An 18,978-nucleotide genomic window follows, 5' to 3' on the forward strand; every position below is an offset into this window, starting at 1 on the left:
ATATATATAATATATATATAATATATATATATATATAAAATAAAGCTAATTTCTGAACTTAGGGCTTCTGACTCACAGTTTTTTTCCTACCATATCTGGCTGCTTATAAAGCCTTCTGAGCATATTATGCCCTTAGTAAATGTTGATTGAATTAATTCTACAGTTTTTTGTTTTTTGTCTCTTTTGTCTTATACTTTTTAGAATGGGATTTGGGCTAGAGACCTGAATATGTGCCTTTGATTCTTGTAGCTGAGTGGTCTCTTTATTTTCCAAGGCCAAGCATAGGCATCTTAACAATTTCTGGCCTTGGCTTTGGAGCTAGATAAAAGGCTAATCTCATCTTTGGATTCTATTTGCTTCCGAAGCTGATACAATGGTGGAAAATAGATTATCTGTTTCATAGCCCCTGAAGTAGGGTTGGGTTCCTATATTACTTCTTACCAGGTTCTTCCTGGCCCTCAGCTTCCTGGTGTCTCCTCTTCCAGGGGAGGCGAGGACAGCATTGAAGTGGGCAGATGGCAAGACCATTAAGAATGAGGTGGATATGCAGGTGGGTATTTGTGTGTTGACAATTCAACTGTGGTAGTCAGTTTGGAATTTACCTTGTAAGACTATTGTTGTCATCAGTCAAGTGATGAGGCCATGCCACCAAGTCTTGTCTTGGTTGGGTTGGGCTGTGCACTCTTACAGATGAAAGGGACTTTATGGAAGGACTTTAAGTGTCTCCAAGCCCAATCGTTACATTTTATAGAAGATAAAACTCAGGCCCCAATAGATTCAAAATCACACTGGCAGTAATTAGTGGTAGGGATGGGTTTAAAGCCAGGTCCTTTTACTCTAAATCAGTGATTCCCAAAGTGGGTGCCACTGCCCCCTGGTGGGTGCTGCAGTGATCCAGTGGGGCAGTGATGGCCACAGGTGCATTTGGGGGTGGTGATAGTATGTGACAGGGAGCACTAAGTAATATTTTTTCTGGAAGGGAGGCAGTAGACCAAAAAAGTTTGGGAACCACTGCTCTAAATCCTTTACCTTTTGCACTGATACACTGCCTCGTCAGCTCTCTTTAGATGTTAATAGTTATGATGACTTTAAGTATGATAAAGCTCTTTCTATTCCACTAACCCAGCAAAAAAGGGTTAAGATTTGAGTCAGAAAAACAATATAAGGTTTTCCTTTTGCTTTCCATTGTAGGCATTCTGGGAACTCTTTGTCTCCAAATGTACCTGGGTCAGATCTTGGCCTCAACTTTATTGTCTCTATCTTTGTTCAGGTTCTTCATCTTCTGGGCCCAAAGACAGAGTCTGATTTGGAGAAAAAGCCCAAGGTAGTAAATGGCTCCAGTTGTTCAACATCTCTGGGACAAGCTGAGGGAACAGAAGGATGGACCAGGGCCTAATCTTAGGATGCTGAATCTTTTCTTTCTTGGCTTCTGTGGGTTTGGGTTTGCAGTTGTGCTCTAAAAGGAGGCCAAGCCCAGGCTGTGTTTACTGCTTCTGTTCTCTAGGCTGCAAAGATCCGACATGAGGAGAAGGACTTGAAGGCAACTAGAACTGCAGTGATGAATGGTATAAATTAAGTTCCTAATTCCTGGTTTCATATCCACATCCACTTATGTGACATAGGTTTATGCCCCTTGAACCCTCTTGAGATACCTCTTTTTCCCTTTCTCTCTTCCCATACTTTCCATTTATTGTGTGGGGGCCAGTGACTTCAGAACCAATCTATATTTCTTGGCCTATAGAATGTGGTTCTAAGACAACTTTCTTTCCCCCAAATGATGCTTATGTGATATATGAGGAATTGATTTTAGCGTCAACTCAGAGACTTCTGGTTTTGTTGCTCTGATAGCCACCAGAGTTGAGACTATCTTAACTGTGGTACCTGTGACCTGAACTCCCAAGCTGTGGTTCTTGAGATCACCAGGCACTTTCCCTGCTCCTAGGACCAGAAGAGATCCTAGAGGCTAGTGCCTATTGAACCATCCTTTAAAACCTCAAGTTGATGGTTATGACTATTCCTATATCCATCTTGTGTCTGGCCCCTGTGGAAGCTCTTACTAAAGAATTCTCACTCTCCCTTGGGAGTTTAACCTAATGCAGTTGTTTCTCTCTGCCTGCTTCTCCTAGGTTTGGCCTAGATGCTAGATAATCAGCTCTGAGAGAGGCTCCCTTTCCTTTTTTTTTTTTTTTTTTTTTTTTTTTTAAAACCCTTACATTCCGTCTTAGCATCAACACTGTGTTAATTCTAAGGCAGAAGAATGGTAAGGGCTAGTTAATGGACTTAACCAGGGTCAGACAGCTAGGAAGTATCTGAGGCCAGATTTGAACCCAGGACTTCCATTCTCTAGGCCTTAGACTGTTCCTCCCTTTACTCTTAGCCTCAGTTATTCCGAAATGTGATGTGGGAAGAAGGAGGAAGGATGGATGGGAGAAAGGAAGGGAAATAGGAAGGGAAAGGAATAAGAAGGTAGGTAGGGAAAGGAAGATAGCCAGTTCTACCAGCCCCTGTGGGAAATTGACCCGAACCCTTCAGGGCTCAAATAAAGATTAGGAAACAACTTAAGTTTATAGAATAGCTAGATTTATTTAGATAGGAAATGTTAGGAAAGGGAAGGTCTAGGGAAGCTAGAAGGTAGATCTCCAGAGATCTAGGCTCTTCCTCCAAAAAGGCGCCTTTAGGGGAAAAAGGCGCCAAAAGCACAGGAGCCTCTCTTATACTTTCTCAATCATCTCCCACAGAAGAAGTGGGAGGTGCCTGAGGAAGTTGTGATAGGGAGTCCTGAGAATCGTAGTCTCCCAGGACTCAGAACATTTTTAAACTGTACAATACACAGAAGTTCTTCCTGTAGTCACTATGTGGAATTTCTTAGTGGTTTTTTGGTTTTTAGTTCAGGATCTCCTAAGATCCAGGGAAAGCTTGGATTTTACTTTGCTGGGAGATTACTATTTTTTTCTGGAATTAAGAGTCAACCACTGAGTTCCCAGGGCTGCCTCTGAGTTCATTGGGAAGTTCAGTGCTCTCTCTGGAGGATACTATAGCATATTTTTGTTTCCCTAGGTGAGGAACCTATAACTTCTCTGTCTCTGATGGAACAGCTCAGGGGAGAAGCACTTAGATTTCACAAACCAGGTGAGTTTTTTTGGCTGGAGACAGGGGCAGAGGGCCAAGTCACCCCCTCTTTCTGAGAGATGAGGATGTGGCTCACATTTCTTTTTGGTGGAGGAGCATCATTTGATCCTTGACTCCTAATTATCTGTTTAGAAGCCTCCATCTTTTTTTACCTCCCTGGGGTGTGGTCAGGATTAGCCCATGTGAGGTGGTGGTTTCCACTGTCGTTTTCCTCTTGGGTTTTGAAACTAGCTCCATTTAGAGCATTCTCTGGGCTCATCTCTTTTTTTCTGCCCCACTAACAATAAGTGGTATAGACCCCATTCCTGAGGAATGTGCTGTTTTTTTCTTTCCATCCTCTTCTAAATGAAATGAATCTCCTTGATCATTTGACTCTTGCAGGTGAAAACTATAAAACCCCAGGCTATGTGGTCACCCCCAACACCATGTCTCTTTTGCAGCAGCACATGGAGATCACAGCGGGGCAGGTACCTGGGTTTCCTCCATTTTATGGGGGGTGACGGTAGGAGGGTTGGACAGCAGCCTGAGAATCAATAATACCAAGGGCTCAGGGCCTTGGCCCTGGAAGTGACCACAGTGACTTCTGGGTCTGGGAAGTGGGGTAGTTTGTGGGCATGCAAGAACTTCAGAGAAATCTGCCTAATGTCCCTTCTGGGGCCCTGGTTTCTAAAGTGGCCATGGAAAAAGCTTGAGGAACTGTTATTGAGCTCTGTTGTCACATAGCCAATTGAGGTCTTCTGAACCTATCCTTTTCATATCATTCCTTTCCCAGGTGCGAACACGATTTCCACCTGAACCCAATGGCATTTTGCATATTGGACATGCAAAGGCCATCAACTTCAACTTTGGCTATGCCAAGGTAGGTGTCCATCCTGACCTGAGAGTAGAGTGCAAACCCCTTATTCTCAGTATTTGGGGGTCATAGATTTCATTGATCTTGGGCTGGAAGGTACCTTAGAGGTCATAGAATATAACCTCCATATTTTACTAAAGAGGAAACTAGTTTCCAGAGAGTTTGTGACTTGCAGAGTCACACTAGTACTGAATAGAAAAGGTAGAATTTGAACTCCAAAATTAGTCTTCTTTTCATTGCATCTTGTTGCTTCCTAGTAGGATAGAGAGACTTCTTTCCAACTGTTATGATGGGGAGCATTATGAACCAGTAGTGACCCAGAGACACAATGGATACTTGCTGATACGGATGGCTTTTGGAAGTAACATTGTGAATCTGGGAGCAGAGGGACTATTTATTGGCTGGTGGCCAGGAGAATTGGGAACCTCATGACAGCCAGGGACAGGATGATCTTGTTATCTGATAATATCTCTAGGCCCAGTTTCTTCATCTAAAAAATGTGAGTCTTAGACTAGATGACCTTTCAGGACCTTCTAGCTTTAAATTTGATGTTTCAGTGAACCTGAAGGGAGCAGAATGACCCTGCCGTAACTCTGGCATAACCATTTACTCTTATGACTCTGGGAAATAGCATGACCTCATATGAGGTGGTGCAGGATATTTCCTCCATGAATGATGGCCTAGAAGGTGTTATGACCCAATTTGCTTCCTGTCTGGTGACTGGGGGAGGGACATAGAGACTCTTTATTATGCCTTACTACTAGTAGTTTTGAGGGCAATACTGCTTGATGTTTGCAACTCTAGTGACTAGAGGGCTATAAAGGTCACTGCCCAAAGTAAGTTAATTCCCTCCCCTCAGACAAAAGCTGACTCCTTTTGGATGCAGGCAACTTTCTTCTTGGGGCATAGTTGGCCAGTTTCCCTAGGGAGTCGAAAGCTTCTCCTAGTCAATTGTCCCATTTCATTGACAGATATGGAAAGGACTTGGTGATAGTTGGTCCTTTCTGTGTTTTGATTTTTAAAGCCTTTACTACACAGTTGAAATCACATTGTTAATTTAGGATAAAAACATATGGCCTGTGCAACTTGGATTCTGCTTGTAAAATTACTGTGGTTAGTGCATTTAGATACAGGAAAGTTTTTTGGTGAAAAGTTTTGGAGAAATGAGTATTTTCCAGTTTGAGAGAAAACTCCAAGTTCTTTTCTTGAATTTTAAAATACTTTTTCCCCTAAGCCTTTAAATAGACAAAAGAAGATAATTTTAGTGAGGAGTATAGTCATCTAGTAGTGGGGTCATCAACAATGTCTCCTTCCTCTAGGCCAACAATGGAATCTGCTTTCTGCGTTATGATGACACAAATCCTGAGAAGGAAGAGGAGAAATATTTCACTGGAATTCGGGACATGGTAGAATGGCTGGGTATGAAATCCAAGGCCAAGAAGGGCTGATAGGAAGTGAGGAAGAATGGGAGGAGAAGGTGGCAGTCAGTAGATTTGTTGGAAGGTTTTCTCCCTCATGGAACTGACTGGCTGGGGTCCCTGGCTTTGCAGGTTACAAGCCATACAAGGTGACTCATGCCTCAGACTACTTTGACCAACTGTATGCCTGGGCTGTAGAACTCATCCATAGGTAAAATTAAGGGTCACTGTGGGGGAGGGTAAAAACTAGAAGGATGGGAATTTTCCTGTTCCTAGGAAAATTCTTGGGCTCCATGGAGTGCTGGAATTGCTGGTGTGTGGTCCTGGTGCTTTTGCCAGCAGAACAATTAGACCTCTGGATACTCCCACTAGGAATTGATATCCTTTCTACCCATGCAGGGGTCATGCCTATGTCTGCCACCAACATGTAGAAGAGATTAAAGGCCACAATCCTCCACCCTCTCCATGGCGAGACCGGCCAATTGAAGAATCCTTATTGCTTTTTGAGGTAAACTGGCTTTTGATCCTCTCCCTTGGGGAAGACTCTTGTAGTTTGAATATATTTAGTAGGTATGCCCAAAGCTTGAGTGTGGTTGGAATCTGTCATTCCACAGGGAATGAGGAAGGGGAAGTTTGCTGAAGGAGAAGCCACACTAAGGATGAAATTGGTTATGGAGGATGGAAAGATGGACCCAGTGGCCTATCGAGTCAAGTACACACCTCATCATCGAACTGGTGATAAGTGGTGGGTGCTCCCTCCCTGGGATGAAAGCCAAATTTGGGTTGTAGAAGGGAACCAGGGCCCAGGCACTTTGGTGAAATGTGAATGGTTAGGTATTCTCATTAGCTCATAGGTTTCTGGTCTCTGTTGCTGACTGTAGGTGCATCTACCCTACATATGACTACACACACTGTCTGTGTGACTCTATCGAGCACATTACTCATTCTCTCTGCACCAAAGAATTCCAGGCCCGGTGAGTAGAGGCAAGGGAGGACAGCATCTGTAACTCTGCTCTGATAAATCTTGGATTTAGTCTCTCCTCCATGGTAGTGCTGGAGAGTGACTGGAGGACAGATATAGAGAGCTGGTGGTGTGCATGGAGGGGGAAAGGGTCCTTGGAAGTCCAGGCTGTGATTAGCAGGTTAACTCAACTATGTGAGGGCTGGGTTGATCCTTAGGGACCATTCTGGAGTACCTCTTGTTCACAGACGCTCGTCCTACTTCTGGCTATGTAATGCACTAGATGTATACTGCCCAGTTCAGTGGGAATATGGACGCCTCAATCTGCATTACACAGTTGTGTCCAAGCGGAAGATCATTCAGTTGGTGGAGGCTGGTGCGGTCAGGTGAGGTTCTTGTGATGGTGAATGGTAGATTTGTTCTTTTGGAAGAGGCATGACTGATGGGAAGGGGGGGCTAAAGCCCTCAACCCATTCTCTGAGAAGGCGGGAGAAAGACTACAGGATTTTGAATCTGATCACCTGGGTTCAGATCTTGGCTGGCATCTTGGACAAATCCTTTCTCTGTCTGGGCCAACTTCCTCATCTCTAAAATTCTATGCTAAGATTGAACTCTAGATGATTTAATCTCAAGAAGGGTAGCCAAGGCCTGTGCCTTTTCCTGCTGGCGGGATACTGATCCTGGATAGAATTCTACTTTTCTCTGCTTGAAGGGTTGAATTCCCCTTCCAGGACAGATCAGATGGGTCGTGTCTGAATTTAGCACTGCTTCCTGAATATAACAATTTGTCATTAGCTGGGAGTCAGTGGACCAGTGGAGAGGGTCCTGCATTAGAGTTAGGACCTGGATTTAAAGAAAGTAGGCTTTCTACTTATTGTATAACTATGGAAAAGTGACTTCACCCTTCCTTGGCTTCAATTTCCTCAACTGTGAATTGAGATAGTTGGACTAGAGTTCTGTTTCCAAGGTATCTGTTTTTGCTCTTAAAGGCTACTTTTGGTGTGTGACATAATGTTCTGGTAAGAAACAGGAAACCTTGGGCAAGGTACTTCACCATCTTTATTTCTCAGCTTTTAGGGAAACTTCCACTCTCTGCTTATAGGTTCGTGTGTGGAAAGCATTCAATAAATGTTAAAGACCTGTTGAAATATTTAGGCATTAATAACCAAAAATATTAAGGGACGCTCCCTTATGAAGTAGCATGTTGTAGGGCATCGAGAACTTGATTTGGAGGCATTTACTCTTATATGTGACCATAGGAAAGCCACACAAATAGAAACTGAGGTGGGTATGAAGATTGACAGAGGGGAAGAGCTTAAAATTCTGCACAACTTAAAATGGTCCATGAAAATCAGTTCTAGACCTGAAACTCTGTGATTCTTATGGTTTTTTTTGAGGATCTGTGATGATATTTTCTGGCTTCAGGGTAATGGGTACAAGAACCCCATCTTAGTCAGGTACTCATTCTGCTCATTCTTCCTGTGTTACAGAGATTGGGATGATCCTCGCCTCTTCACACTCACAGCACTGCGTCGTCGAGGTTTCCCCCCTGAGGCGATCAACAACTTTTGTGCTCGGGTAAGTGGGAGAATGTTTAGGGTCTTATTCCCTGAACAAAGCAGCCTTAGGGTAGCTTAGGGCCCACAATCTGGGCCATGAGTGGTTGCTCACTGGCTTTTCTCTGGCAGGTGGGTGTTACTGTTGCCCAGACAACGATGGAGCCTCATCTTTTAGAAGCCTGTGTTCGAGATGTGCTGAACGATGGGGCCCCCCGGGCTATGGCTGTACTCCAACCACTCCGAGTCACCATTACCAACTTCCCAGAGAGCAAGGTTAAGGACAGGCAGAGGAAGTCAGACTGGGGAATGGAGATAGAGGAGTGCTACTGGAGTTTCCTAGAATCCAGATATATCCAGTCTTTCTTCTTGTCCCATAATCCCTGTGAAATCTGTGCCCTTCTCTCTCTGGTGCTTTTCCTACTCTGGGAAAAGATCTTGGATGAGAAGCAGCATAAAAAGCCTCTTGATTTGGATTTTCTAAGTTCAAATTCTAATTCTGCTTCTTGTAACCTTTGTGACCTTGGCAAATTATTTAATATCTCAGGTAATGAAACCTTTGCTTCATTACCTATAAAACAAGTTGGTTTGTCTAGAGATGATCTTTAAAATCCCTTCCTGCCTTAAATCCTGTGATCCTAAAGCTCCTTTGTTTTCCTTTTTGACACAGGCACTTGATATCATCGTACCAAACTTTCCAGCTGATGAGACCAAAGGCTTCCACCACATCCCCTTTTCATCCACAATTTACATTGAGTACACAGACTTTAAAGAGGTTAGGGGTTAGGATCTGACTTCTTGTCCTAGGACTTTTCCTATTCTTCATGATTCTTCTGGGAGCTTGGGGATAAGGATGGGGCAGGAAAGAAGACTTTGCTCACTCTAAGTCTCTTATCAGAACTTAGTTTTATGGCTGGGACCATGATTACAGACCCCAAAAATGGAACATTCAGTATCATCCAAAATTTTGGTAGCTTCTAGGTTGTTCCCAGGCCTTCCAATAAGCCCTGTTATCTTACTCATACTTTTGCCAACTAGTCATTTTGTTTCTTGACTTTAACTATAATCTTTAGACTGGATATTTTTTGAGGCAAGAATGAAGCATCAAAGAAAACCACTAGCAACTATTTTTGCCTTGGTGTTCAAATGACTTTCCTTGCAGGAACCAGAAAAGGGTTATAAACGTCTTGCAAAAGGCCAGCCAGTCGGCCTGAGACATGCGGGTTATGTTATTGATGTACAGAATGTCATCAAGGTAAGAGGTGTCCATCTTCTAAGCCACACGAAGCCTAGAATTGGCTCTACCTTTTCTGTTAGCAATAACCCACTGAGTTTCCTAATCATTTCAAGTGACTTGAAGTCAAGGATAGAGTCCTCCATCCAACATTGCCATTCATACACTTCTTTTCTTCCTAGTAGAAGGTTTTACCTCAGGATAGGGGAAACCTTGTCAAGAGGTTGGTCAAAGAAGTACTTCCTGTAAGTTAGAAACTTCTTAGTTGTCTTAGGAGGCCTGGCAGCCAGCAGCTAATGAACATCCATCCCAAGGAACTTCGTGGATTAATCTCTCCTTTTTTTTTTTTTTAAAAGAATGCCAGTGGCCAAGTGACTGAGCTGGAAGTGACTTGTACCAAGTCAGATGCTTCTGAGAAGCCCAAAGCTTTTATACACTGGGTGTCAGAGCCCTTGCAGTGCGAGGTCCGAATCTATGAGAGGCTGTGAGTCTATGAGAATTGGGGACTGGATATGAGGGAGAGGGAAAAATATTAGGGAAAGCTGAGTTTTGACCAATAGCCATGGAGCCTTACAAGTTTTCTGTGGCTACAGATTCCAGCACAAAAACCCTGAGGATCCTTCTGAAGTTTCGGGTGGATTCTTAAGTGACTTGAACTTGGTGAGTCTACATTGGAGCTGAGGATGTGGCAACTAAGCCGTCTTGTGTTTTCCTTCCCAAGAATGCTATGAGTGGAGGATCTAAAAGACTCTTTCTGTAGAGTCCAGAAAATAGTGTCTGTAACTGTGGGACATGCCCAACCTCCACTACCCTGAAGCCTGAACCCCTGCCCCAAATGGTCTAATTCAGATGTGTCCTACAGGACTCTCTGTGTGTGATTGAAGATGCCTTGGTGGATTGTTCAGTCAGTGGTGCAAAACCTTTTGATAAGTTCCAGTTTGAACGACTGGGCTACTTCTCAGTGGATCCAGATAGTACCGAAAGAAAGGTCAGTCAATACTCTCTTCTCTTCCCCTCCTACCCCCTGCTCACTCTAACTCTAGGGCACATGGTCTTATTTCAATTTCTGTAAAGAGTGGATGCTGAGAATTTGGCCACAAAGCTGTCCTTTCCTTTTCCTCTTAGCCAAAGTTCAGAAAAATTCATCATGTCATTACATTGTCAGGGTAGAAATTCATTATGTTTTCAGAAGAATCATAATCCATGTGAAAATCTTAGCTTTTTCATTTGTCAGCATGATGTAGGAACTTGGATGTCATTAGACTTGAATTCTAGATTCTGCTCTAACACACTGATCTTGGGCAAACTCCTTTGCAAATATCTTAATTTATCTAAATCAGCCTGTGATTGTGTAACCCAAGGTGCCTTTCTCTGACACACATCTCAGTCCTTTTCTTTTGGTTGACATTCTCTGGAGCCCCCATGAGTACAATTCAATTCATCCCTTGATTCTCAGCTCTCTTGTGTTCCACCAGACTGAACTAGGCTGGCTTTCAGAGAACAGCTTGTTAATAGGCTTCAGTCTGGAAGCTTTTCCAGTTGGGGTCTTCCAGAATTGAGTATTTCTTCCCTGTCAGGCTGAGGATTTAGAGTCGGGTTTTGGGGGATCTCTTCCTATTAGTCATCGTTATTCTTCACATAATCCTTTTATGGTTCTTATGAGGTAATGTCTGGAAGAATGCTTTGGAAATGATAAAACCTCGTACAAATAGAACCTCATGTTAAGTTTTTAAAGCGGTCTTCATAGGTAGGCAGAACAGGTGGTGGCATTTCCCTCATTTTATAAATCAGAGCTGAGGTCCAGAGAAATGATTTGCCTAAACTCTTGAACCCCTTAGAATCCGGGTCTCTTAATAGGCAGCTCAGTTTTTTCTGAGAAGGTAATGTCAGACTACATAGGACTATAGGCAGTCTTAAGTAGCATTAAATCTATTATTTTGGAGTGCTTTATAACGAGGGTAGACTTTTGGAGCCTAGAGGAAATGCTTATTTGGTACTATGTACTTGATTTTTTACCTAATCTAAATTTCCCCTAAGTGGACTGGCAAAACTCTCTCTGTACCTGGCCTGTCAGTGGCCTAATTCCTTTCTTCTTTTCCTCTCTAGCTTGTCTTTAATAGGACAGTTACTCTGAAGGAGGACCCTGGAAAACTGTGAGTGCCTTGAGTCTGGACGAAGTCATCAATCCAGAGGGCAAGAAAAGAAAAAAACCTACCTTTGCCTTATCAGGGCCAGACTTGGCCATGCTCACCTGCAGTGCCAACTCAGGATTACCAATAAAGAACAGCACAGTTTTCCCTGGAGTTTGTCCTCATTGAGTTGGGGCAGGGGATGGTGGTGAATTCTGTACTCATACAGCAGATTTCTGGCCAGGGGAGGTGAATCAGGGAAGGAACAGGAATGAACAACCTTTTTGATGGGCCAGTGGCTCTTGTCTCTCCCTAAGCTAAGCTTTTACTTCACTTCTTTCTGTCTAGGAAACCATTCCCTTTCTCTCCCTAGATTTTGAATTAATAATGAGCAGAAATGGCTTAACCCTCCTTTGGCTCCTTTGGCTAGTACAGAGCACTTACATTTCTTTTATCTTCCACCGTATTTCTACTGACTGGTAGCTCTGGAAGAGGAGAGCAGATGAAGTTTTCCCACTTCCTCTTTCCTCCTCAACCTTGGCTCAGGAACACTCTTCCTCTTCCTCTGCCTCTAAATATGATAAAGGCAGAGTAGGATGCTGTGACCTGTAGCCAAGAAGAAGGCTTGGTGATCCAGATTAAGGACAGAAAATAGTCTTAGATAAGATCATAGATCGAGAGGGGATTATATCATTCAACAAGCATTTATTAGGAATTTACCATGTGGGGGGTGCTGTCCTAGGTGCTAGGGATACAAATATAAAAGACTACAATCCCCACTGAAGGAATTTTAGTGGAGTAGACCAGAAACCTCTTTCTTATCCCTTAAATAATCTGGCAGTAAAATATTTTTTCCTTAAGGTCAGAGGTCATTTTCAGTTTTATTCAACAGACCCACCATGTATGCTTTTCATAAATGTTCATAGACCTAGATGGAACTTTTAGAGGCTTTTGAGTCTGGCCCCTACCTTCCTTTATAAAGGAGGAAATTGAATGAAGCCCAGAGAAGAGCCAGTGTAATACAAGAAGTAAATAGAACCAGAAGGCAAATCCAGGATCCTTTCTACTGCCTCCCAGCTGAAGATCTAAGATTAGATCATTAAAGGTTGCAGTGTCTAGGACCCAGTGTAATCAAATTGTAGAGCTGACAAAGTAGTTTAGGCACAGATCCAGCTCATTTGTCCTAGGGGATCAAAGATACTCCCCTAATCAGGAAAGAAGTACTCTAGGTTTTGTGTTCTGTCAGTAGGTGCAAAGGCACACACCTCTGACTGGCTTTGTAGCCCTCATCTCTGCCTTTCTTGGAAGCCAGCTTATTGAGAGATCTGACTGTCTAGTCTGGCCTGGCTTACTTTGGGGTCCCTCCCCCAATCCTGCAATCCCTACTCTAAAGGCAAGGAGTGTGTCTACAGCTTTAACATCCTCCACATTTCCCACTGTATACAAACACCAAAGTCACCCAGGGCCTGGTTTAAGGTGGACTGCAGGGAGCTGTGGGCCTGCTGCCCCCTGCTTGGAAGAGACCAACACACCTCCCCCTGGGCTCTTTCCCCAGAGGATGGGGCCCTTTTTTCCTGGGGAAGGCTAATCATTTAACCAAAGCTACATTGGAAGCTCTGAGAGCAGCAGGGTCCTGAAGTCATTGAAGACCCCAGGGCCTGCAGGGGCATCAGTTCCGGGCCACCTTAAGCAGGGATGTTGGTGCAGCTGAGTAGGAGGTAGTTTCACTGAGGATGGGAAGAGAGGGGGTAGAAAGGACTTCAGTCGCCTGCCAGGATGGCCTGTAGTGAAACCCCCTTGGGATGGGGCCAGGGCAGTGCCGACTGGGCAGCCCTGACAGCTGGTGCTGGAAGCCAGGGCCCACCAGGTGAGGGGCAGGGGGCATAGTTAGGAGACCCATGAGGTATGGAATGGGAGTAGATGGGCAGTACCCTCAGGCATGGCCTCTCTTTGAAGGGGGGGGGGCTGCCTTTCTCCTTTTCCGAGCATGGGAAGAGATTGTCATTCTCCCTGGGGGGCCCACACCTGCGGACCCCCGTTTGGCCTGCTTGTGCCTTCCTTGTGATTTACCACTGCAAGCACCTTCCGGTTTCCCGATCTCTTTCCAGGTTAGAATCAATCCTTTTCATCCAGAGTCTCCCCTTATTTGGGGGGACTCCAGGCTCTTCCTGGGATCCCTCCATCTTGGGGCTGATTCAGGCTTTGTCCCCAATCCCTGCTCTCTTTGGGTTCCCCGGCCTTCTGGACTCTGCGCTCCCTCCCCTCCCCCCCGCCCGGCTCAGCCACCCCACTCCGAGATAATCCCCTCCCTGCATGGAGCGGGACATCCAGGTTGGACTCCTGATCCAGAGAAGGTAAAGCCTTGGTTGGCTGGGCTCCGGGGAGGTGGGGGAGGGAAGCACTCTGAACTTCTGGCCTAGTAATTAAATTGAAACACTCAAGGCCTTGCATCCTCAAATCCTGGGCTCCTAGGATACCTAAGGCCAGTCTAACCTCGGTGGCAAGGACCAGGGGAGGGAAACTGAGGCCGAGGGCTGTACGTGGCCTTGACCCGCGAACCCTTGCGTTGATCACTTTCTAATAAACCATTACTCGGGAAAATGGTGAGGAATTGCGGAGATGTTCCTCTACCGACCCAAAGGAAGAATTAGGGAGGTAAGGAGAAATGTACTGATTCATTTAATTTCCCTGAGCTCCGAAAAAACGACCATCTAAGGAGGCCTGGGGGCTGCCGCGGAACGCGTTCCCTTTAAGGCGGGCCAGGAGGCCTGGGCTAGTTCTCGCGGGAGTTGGCTACTTCGTTCTCGCGAGAGAGAAGCTCGGCGCCCATTGGCTGTCGGGGTTGAATGTAAGATGGCGCCCAGGGAGCTGTGAGGGGAAAATCCTGTCGGTCTCGAAGCGGCGACGGTAGAGCAGGGGCCCGAGGCGGCACGGAGGGGCCCGTGGGCGGAGCGGCGGCGGCGGCACTCGGTAAGGGCTGTGGCGCGGGTAAGGAGGGTGCCGGGGGCGCCACGGCGCGAGTGAGCGAGCGAGAAGGTGCCGCCGCCGCTACCACTACACAACGGCGGAGGGAGCTGAAGGGAGCGGGCCGAGTCTACTGGGCCCCGGAGGGTGCGGGGCGGCTCCGGGCAGCCGAGAACACCCCTTTGCCCCCGCGCGACGCCGCTGACCAACCCCTTCCTCTCGAGTTAGCTGGAGGGGTGGTAGTGGTGGGGTCCGCGCTTACAAGCTCGGGCTTGGCCTCTGGGGGGGGAAGGGGGGAGAAGCTGGCGGGTGCGCGCGCGCAAAGCGGGTTCTCTCTCCCGCCGGCGCGCGCCGCCGTGCGCTGCCGTTCTGAGAGCGCGCGGGCCTGGGCCTGGAGAAAGTGTGTGGGGGGGGCGCGGGGGTGGGAATTAGAAATCTGGTCTATTTCTTTGCCAGGTTTGGGGGCGCGCCCGGATGGAGGGGGCGGGGCGGCTGGCTGGCACTGGGCTGTGGCTCTTCGGGCTGACCGGGAGGGGCGAGCCTGGGGCCTGCCATCGCCGCGCCTCTGAGGAGCTTGTTCCCCTCCCCCCGTTGGTTCAGTTGTAGGGGTGAGCTTTGCTCGCTGTTGGGCCGAGGCTGGCAGGCACGAGCCTGGGTTGGGAGGGAGCCTCGCCCCGGTTGCGCAGGGAAGGGGGGGAGCGGGCACGCGCGGTTTGCCAAGGCGCGGCGCCGTCCCTCCTCTAGTAGTCCGTCCCCCCCCCCCTCTCTGCTTACCGACGCCCCCCTGGGCCCAACCCGGCTGTGGTCGCCGTGATGTTTGGATGGGGCTCAGCCCCTTCTCTGCAGGGGTGGGGGCGGGGTGGGGGGCCGGGCAGGGTTGGCCCTTTATCCTCCATCAGGATCTAGTGACCCGAGGGCTGATGAGCCGGTGCGAATGCTTAGTGCAGAACCGGCTGCCTCTGCTCTGGCCCTGTGGTGGAGAGTCCAAAGCCTGGCCTGGAGGCTTTCTCCGGATCTACTTCTGGTCCTGTAGATTTCATGTTGGGAAAGGGTAATTTGTTTATAAAGGGATTCCTTCCGGTTCTATTTGTCCCTTTTTGAAAATTGATTCTTCTATAAACACCCCCCCAATACATTGCCTCTGTGCCCTGTTGTTCAGAACTGGAAACAACTGGGAGAAACTGCCTCTGTAATTTTCATCTGTCATCCTATTCCCTGGGCTTTATTTGTCTAAGGGCCGGAGATTGCTCCAGCTAGAAAGTTGGCCATAACAGAACAGGAGATCCTTTTCCTCCCCAAATCTGCAGAAATCTAGAAAAAAATTGTAATTTTCAGAAGAACTTGCTGTTTCATGAATTGCCCTACTACACAGGACACCTTTTGATATTTTATTTCCCCACAGATTTTGAATCCTGTTCTCCTTTGTATATTGTATTTTGCATTTTTTCCCTTATACTAGGCTCAGATAAGTCTAAATGCTGCTATGACCTGCATTGATCTCCCTGAATTCTAGAGAAGCATATTTTCTAGGACAAAATGACCCTAAATCTGTGTCTGAAAGTCTTGTAGACTTACATTTTGTGGAGGAAATGAGGGAATGGTAGCAGTACTTGGAAAAAAATCAGACATTTAGTAATAACATGGAGTCCTTTGATTTCCAATTTAATTGTCACATTTAAAGAGACTGAAGATGGAGAAAACTTATTTCTCAGAATCTTACATTAAGAGCTCAGAACAACCAGCAGAATATTTAAAAGATTTGTTGACTGAGTGACAGTTCACATGCCAGAAGTATGTTTACCTGTTAAAATTAACATTACATTTTTTAAAAAGTGCCATAAACTATCCCAGATATTTTCTGGACCTGTCAACTGGAACTTTCAGTTAACTTTAAGGTGAAGAACTTTGTATCCAGCAACCAGTTGTCTGGCATAATCTGTTCTTCTCTAAACATAAGAAAGTTGATGATACTGCTAGGTTTCAGGATTAGATATTAACCTTTTTATAGACTGTACCTAATTGATCAGCTAGCTTGAGCTTAAACTATTGAATTGCCAATAACTTCCAAGAGAGAACTCCTAATTTTTTGTAAATGTTAGGCTACCATTTTGTTAGTTGGTATAAAAATGATCAACCTCAGCATTAACTTAATTAACTAAATTAATTTAAAGGGCACAATCTATTTTACCCTACCAATTTTCTAAATATAGTATAGGATGATTTCAATATAGCATGTATTTACTGTATTATTTCAAATAAAAGGTTAGCATGGTATAGTGAAGAGTTGGACTTTGAATTAGGAGACCTAGGTTCAAATTCCAACTCAGCATTTGACTATGGGCAAATCTTTTATCTTTTCTGAGGATTTGTTTCCTTGTCTATAAAAGCATCATAGTACTTTCACTACTATCTCATAAGATACAAATTTTCATAGAAACTGTTGAAGTAGGCAGGAATTACTGTCCCTGTTTACTAGATGAGAAAGCTGAGGGTTAGAAAGTTTATCTCCCTGCAGTCAACCTCAGTATTAGAGCTAAAAACTCAAATGGCTTACTTTCCTTGACTACTAACTTTAGCTAGTGTATGATGAGAATCTCTCTGTTGTCTTAATGTGTCCAAGTGATGCTTTTTTGCCAGAGATTTTCTAGTACTTTGTCTCTTGGCCAAGTGATGTGTGCTCAGAGCACCTGACTTTTTGTTCCTTGGCATATATTTGGCCTAAGCTTTTCATAGTATTTTTTCATAGTGTCTAGGCTGCTTGTTATTTACTTAATTCTTCCTTTTTCTTTTTCTAAAATGAATGTATTGAACCTGCTTTCCTTTTCTAAAATGAAAAGATTGAATTGTGCTTTAAAATCATGGAATTAAATGGCTCCATGTTTCATTGTTTATACTAGAATTATATAATCATAGGTAGAACTAATAGACCCTTTTGGGAAACCACATTTTTTATTCTTATTTGAAAATGTATTTTTTTACAAAATAGTCTGGATTAAAAATGTTTCTGATTTAGTGACTCATTCTGGTAAAGTCTGAGGCTAGATGACAGTGGATTATTTCAGTCACAAATTCCAGAGTGTTTATTTCTTTGAGAAGAGGCCTATGTCCCCTTTGAGCAAGTAGCTTACAGATTGGAAGTGATTCAGTTAGAACAAGTGCATTACTTGGTAAAATGAAACTGAATTTAAAAAGAGAAAGAAAGAAAAACTCTTACCTTGTCTTAGAGGCAGAAGAGTGGTAAGGGCTAGGCAATTGACTTGCCCAGGGTCACATAGTTAGGAAGACTGAGTCCAGATTTGAATGCAGCACTTACTGTCTCCAGGCCCTGTTTCTGTATCCACGGAACCATGTAGTGGCCCTAGAAACTTAATTTTAATGTACCTCCTGTAAGAGGGAGATTTTAGATATTTATAGATATATAGACCCAAGTCAGGATCGGGTTTAAGGTAGTTTATTTACAATTAGGAAGATAAAAGGTAAGGAAATAAAGAGAGGGAGAGGACAGTCCAGGCCTGCAGAGGCCTGGACGGAGAGAGAAGGTTAAAGGGCTAAATAAATTAGGTTACAAGCCATAAGGCCTAGCAGTCAGATAGGCTAGAGCCTGCTTAAGGTAGAGTCTTGGAAAAACGCCAAGGTAGGCCAAGGAAGTCAGCCTAACTTACCCACGTGACCATTCAGAGTAGAAGCTGCCTGAGGTCTCCCTCAAGAACCTTCAGCCCCAAGTTCAAAGCGGGAACTCTCTTAGCAGGAAGTAACCAACATACTTTAAGAGATAGTGTCTTTTGTCACTTCCTGTGGGTCCACCTCTAATTCAAGTGGACAAATGGCAGCCTCCACACTGATTTGGACTGCCCAAAGGGCAGTCCCTTGTTCTTGATTTGTTACTTATTGTCACGTGTGGGTAATTCATCTCCCCTCCCCACTAAGGGAGGTGGGGATGATATCATCTCTATGCCTAAGGTAAGTAGAATTTTGACACTGAATGGGCTAGAGCTAATTTAATCCCCCCCCCCATGATCATTTTGGGTGCCTAGTCACCGCAAGTGATCATTTTACATAATCATCTTATACCCACAAAGGTCTTCTAACTATAATAGTTAGAGATAAGAGGGGAAATGGAAAAGAGAGAAAGCAAAACCAATGTTTTGCTAAGCGCATTGACAAGAAACCAATTGGGGGCAGTCCCCTATTGGTATAACGTGTACAATTAAAGTAACTGTTCACAACCCATCAGTCCATTCATTTGTACCCAAAGCTCATTCTGGATCGCTCGATGCAACAAACCCCATCAGTTCAATCAATTGTAACCCAAAGTTCATTCTGGATCTCTTGATTAAATGTAGATTCTTCAGGCATCTCTCTGCAAACAGTTCATTCTCTGGATTAAGGAATCAGCAAGTTCCTTTCCCTGAGAATTTTCTTGAACAAAATCAAAAATTAAATCTTGAATATAGTAAAAATACACTCCATATGAAGAAAAATCGAATTTGAATTGGTCTCAGTTATGTTGTAAATTATATGTAAATCCATAAATTGAACTGCTACTGTGAGCCCAAAGTATAATTGTTGTATTATGAACAGAAGCCATTCTAATAATGGATTTAAGAGTTATATGTGTGTGTGGGGGGGGAGTTGGGTAGCTCAGTGGATTGAGAGCTAGGCCTAGAGACAGGAGGTCCTAGGTTCAAATCCGGCCTCAGACACATCCCATCTGTGTGACCCTGGGCAAGTCAC

General features: G+C 44.8%; 1 protein-coding gene across 1 annotated transcript in view; it reads left to right on the forward strand.

Moving 5' to 3' along the window:
- Positions 1-11,447, forward strand: part of QARS1 (glutaminyl-tRNA synthetase 1) — a 15,949-nt gene extending 4,502 nt beyond the window's left edge. Inside the window, exons 5-24 of the mRNA XM_044656963.1 lie at positions 486-550; positions 1,271-1,324; positions 1,505-1,565; positions 3,058-3,129; positions 3,511-3,596; positions 3,902-3,988; positions 5,302-5,401; positions 5,533-5,611; positions 5,800-5,908; positions 6,015-6,145; positions 6,282-6,374; positions 6,610-6,747; positions 7,852-7,939; positions 8,050-8,193; positions 8,588-8,692; positions 9,080-9,172; positions 9,508-9,635; positions 9,745-9,811; positions 10,014-10,139; positions 11,258-11,447. Coding sequence (XP_044512898.1) covers positions 486-550; positions 1,271-1,324; positions 1,505-1,565; positions 3,058-3,129; positions 3,511-3,596; positions 3,902-3,988; positions 5,302-5,401; positions 5,533-5,611; positions 5,800-5,908; positions 6,015-6,145; positions 6,282-6,374; positions 6,610-6,747; positions 7,852-7,939; positions 8,050-8,193; positions 8,588-8,692; positions 9,080-9,172; positions 9,508-9,635; positions 9,745-9,811; positions 10,014-10,139; positions 11,258-11,308 — 1,877 coding nt within the window. The 3' untranslated portion in view covers positions 11,309-11,447. The remainder of the gene's footprint in view (positions 1-485; positions 551-1,270; positions 1,325-1,504; positions 1,566-3,057; positions 3,130-3,510; positions 3,597-3,901; positions 3,989-5,301; positions 5,402-5,532; positions 5,612-5,799; positions 5,909-6,014; positions 6,146-6,281; positions 6,375-6,609; positions 6,748-7,851; positions 7,940-8,049; positions 8,194-8,587; positions 8,693-9,079; positions 9,173-9,507; positions 9,636-9,744; positions 9,812-10,013; positions 10,140-11,257) is intronic.
- Positions 11,448-18,978: the final 7,531 nt, after the last annotated feature.

This window comes from Gracilinanus agilis, chromosome 1 (genome assembly GCF_016433145.1).
Source record: "Gracilinanus agilis isolate LMUSP501 chromosome 1, AgileGrace, whole genome shotgun sequence".
Classification (NCBI taxonomy): Eukaryota; Metazoa; Chordata; class Mammalia; order Didelphimorphia; family Didelphidae; genus Gracilinanus; species Gracilinanus agilis.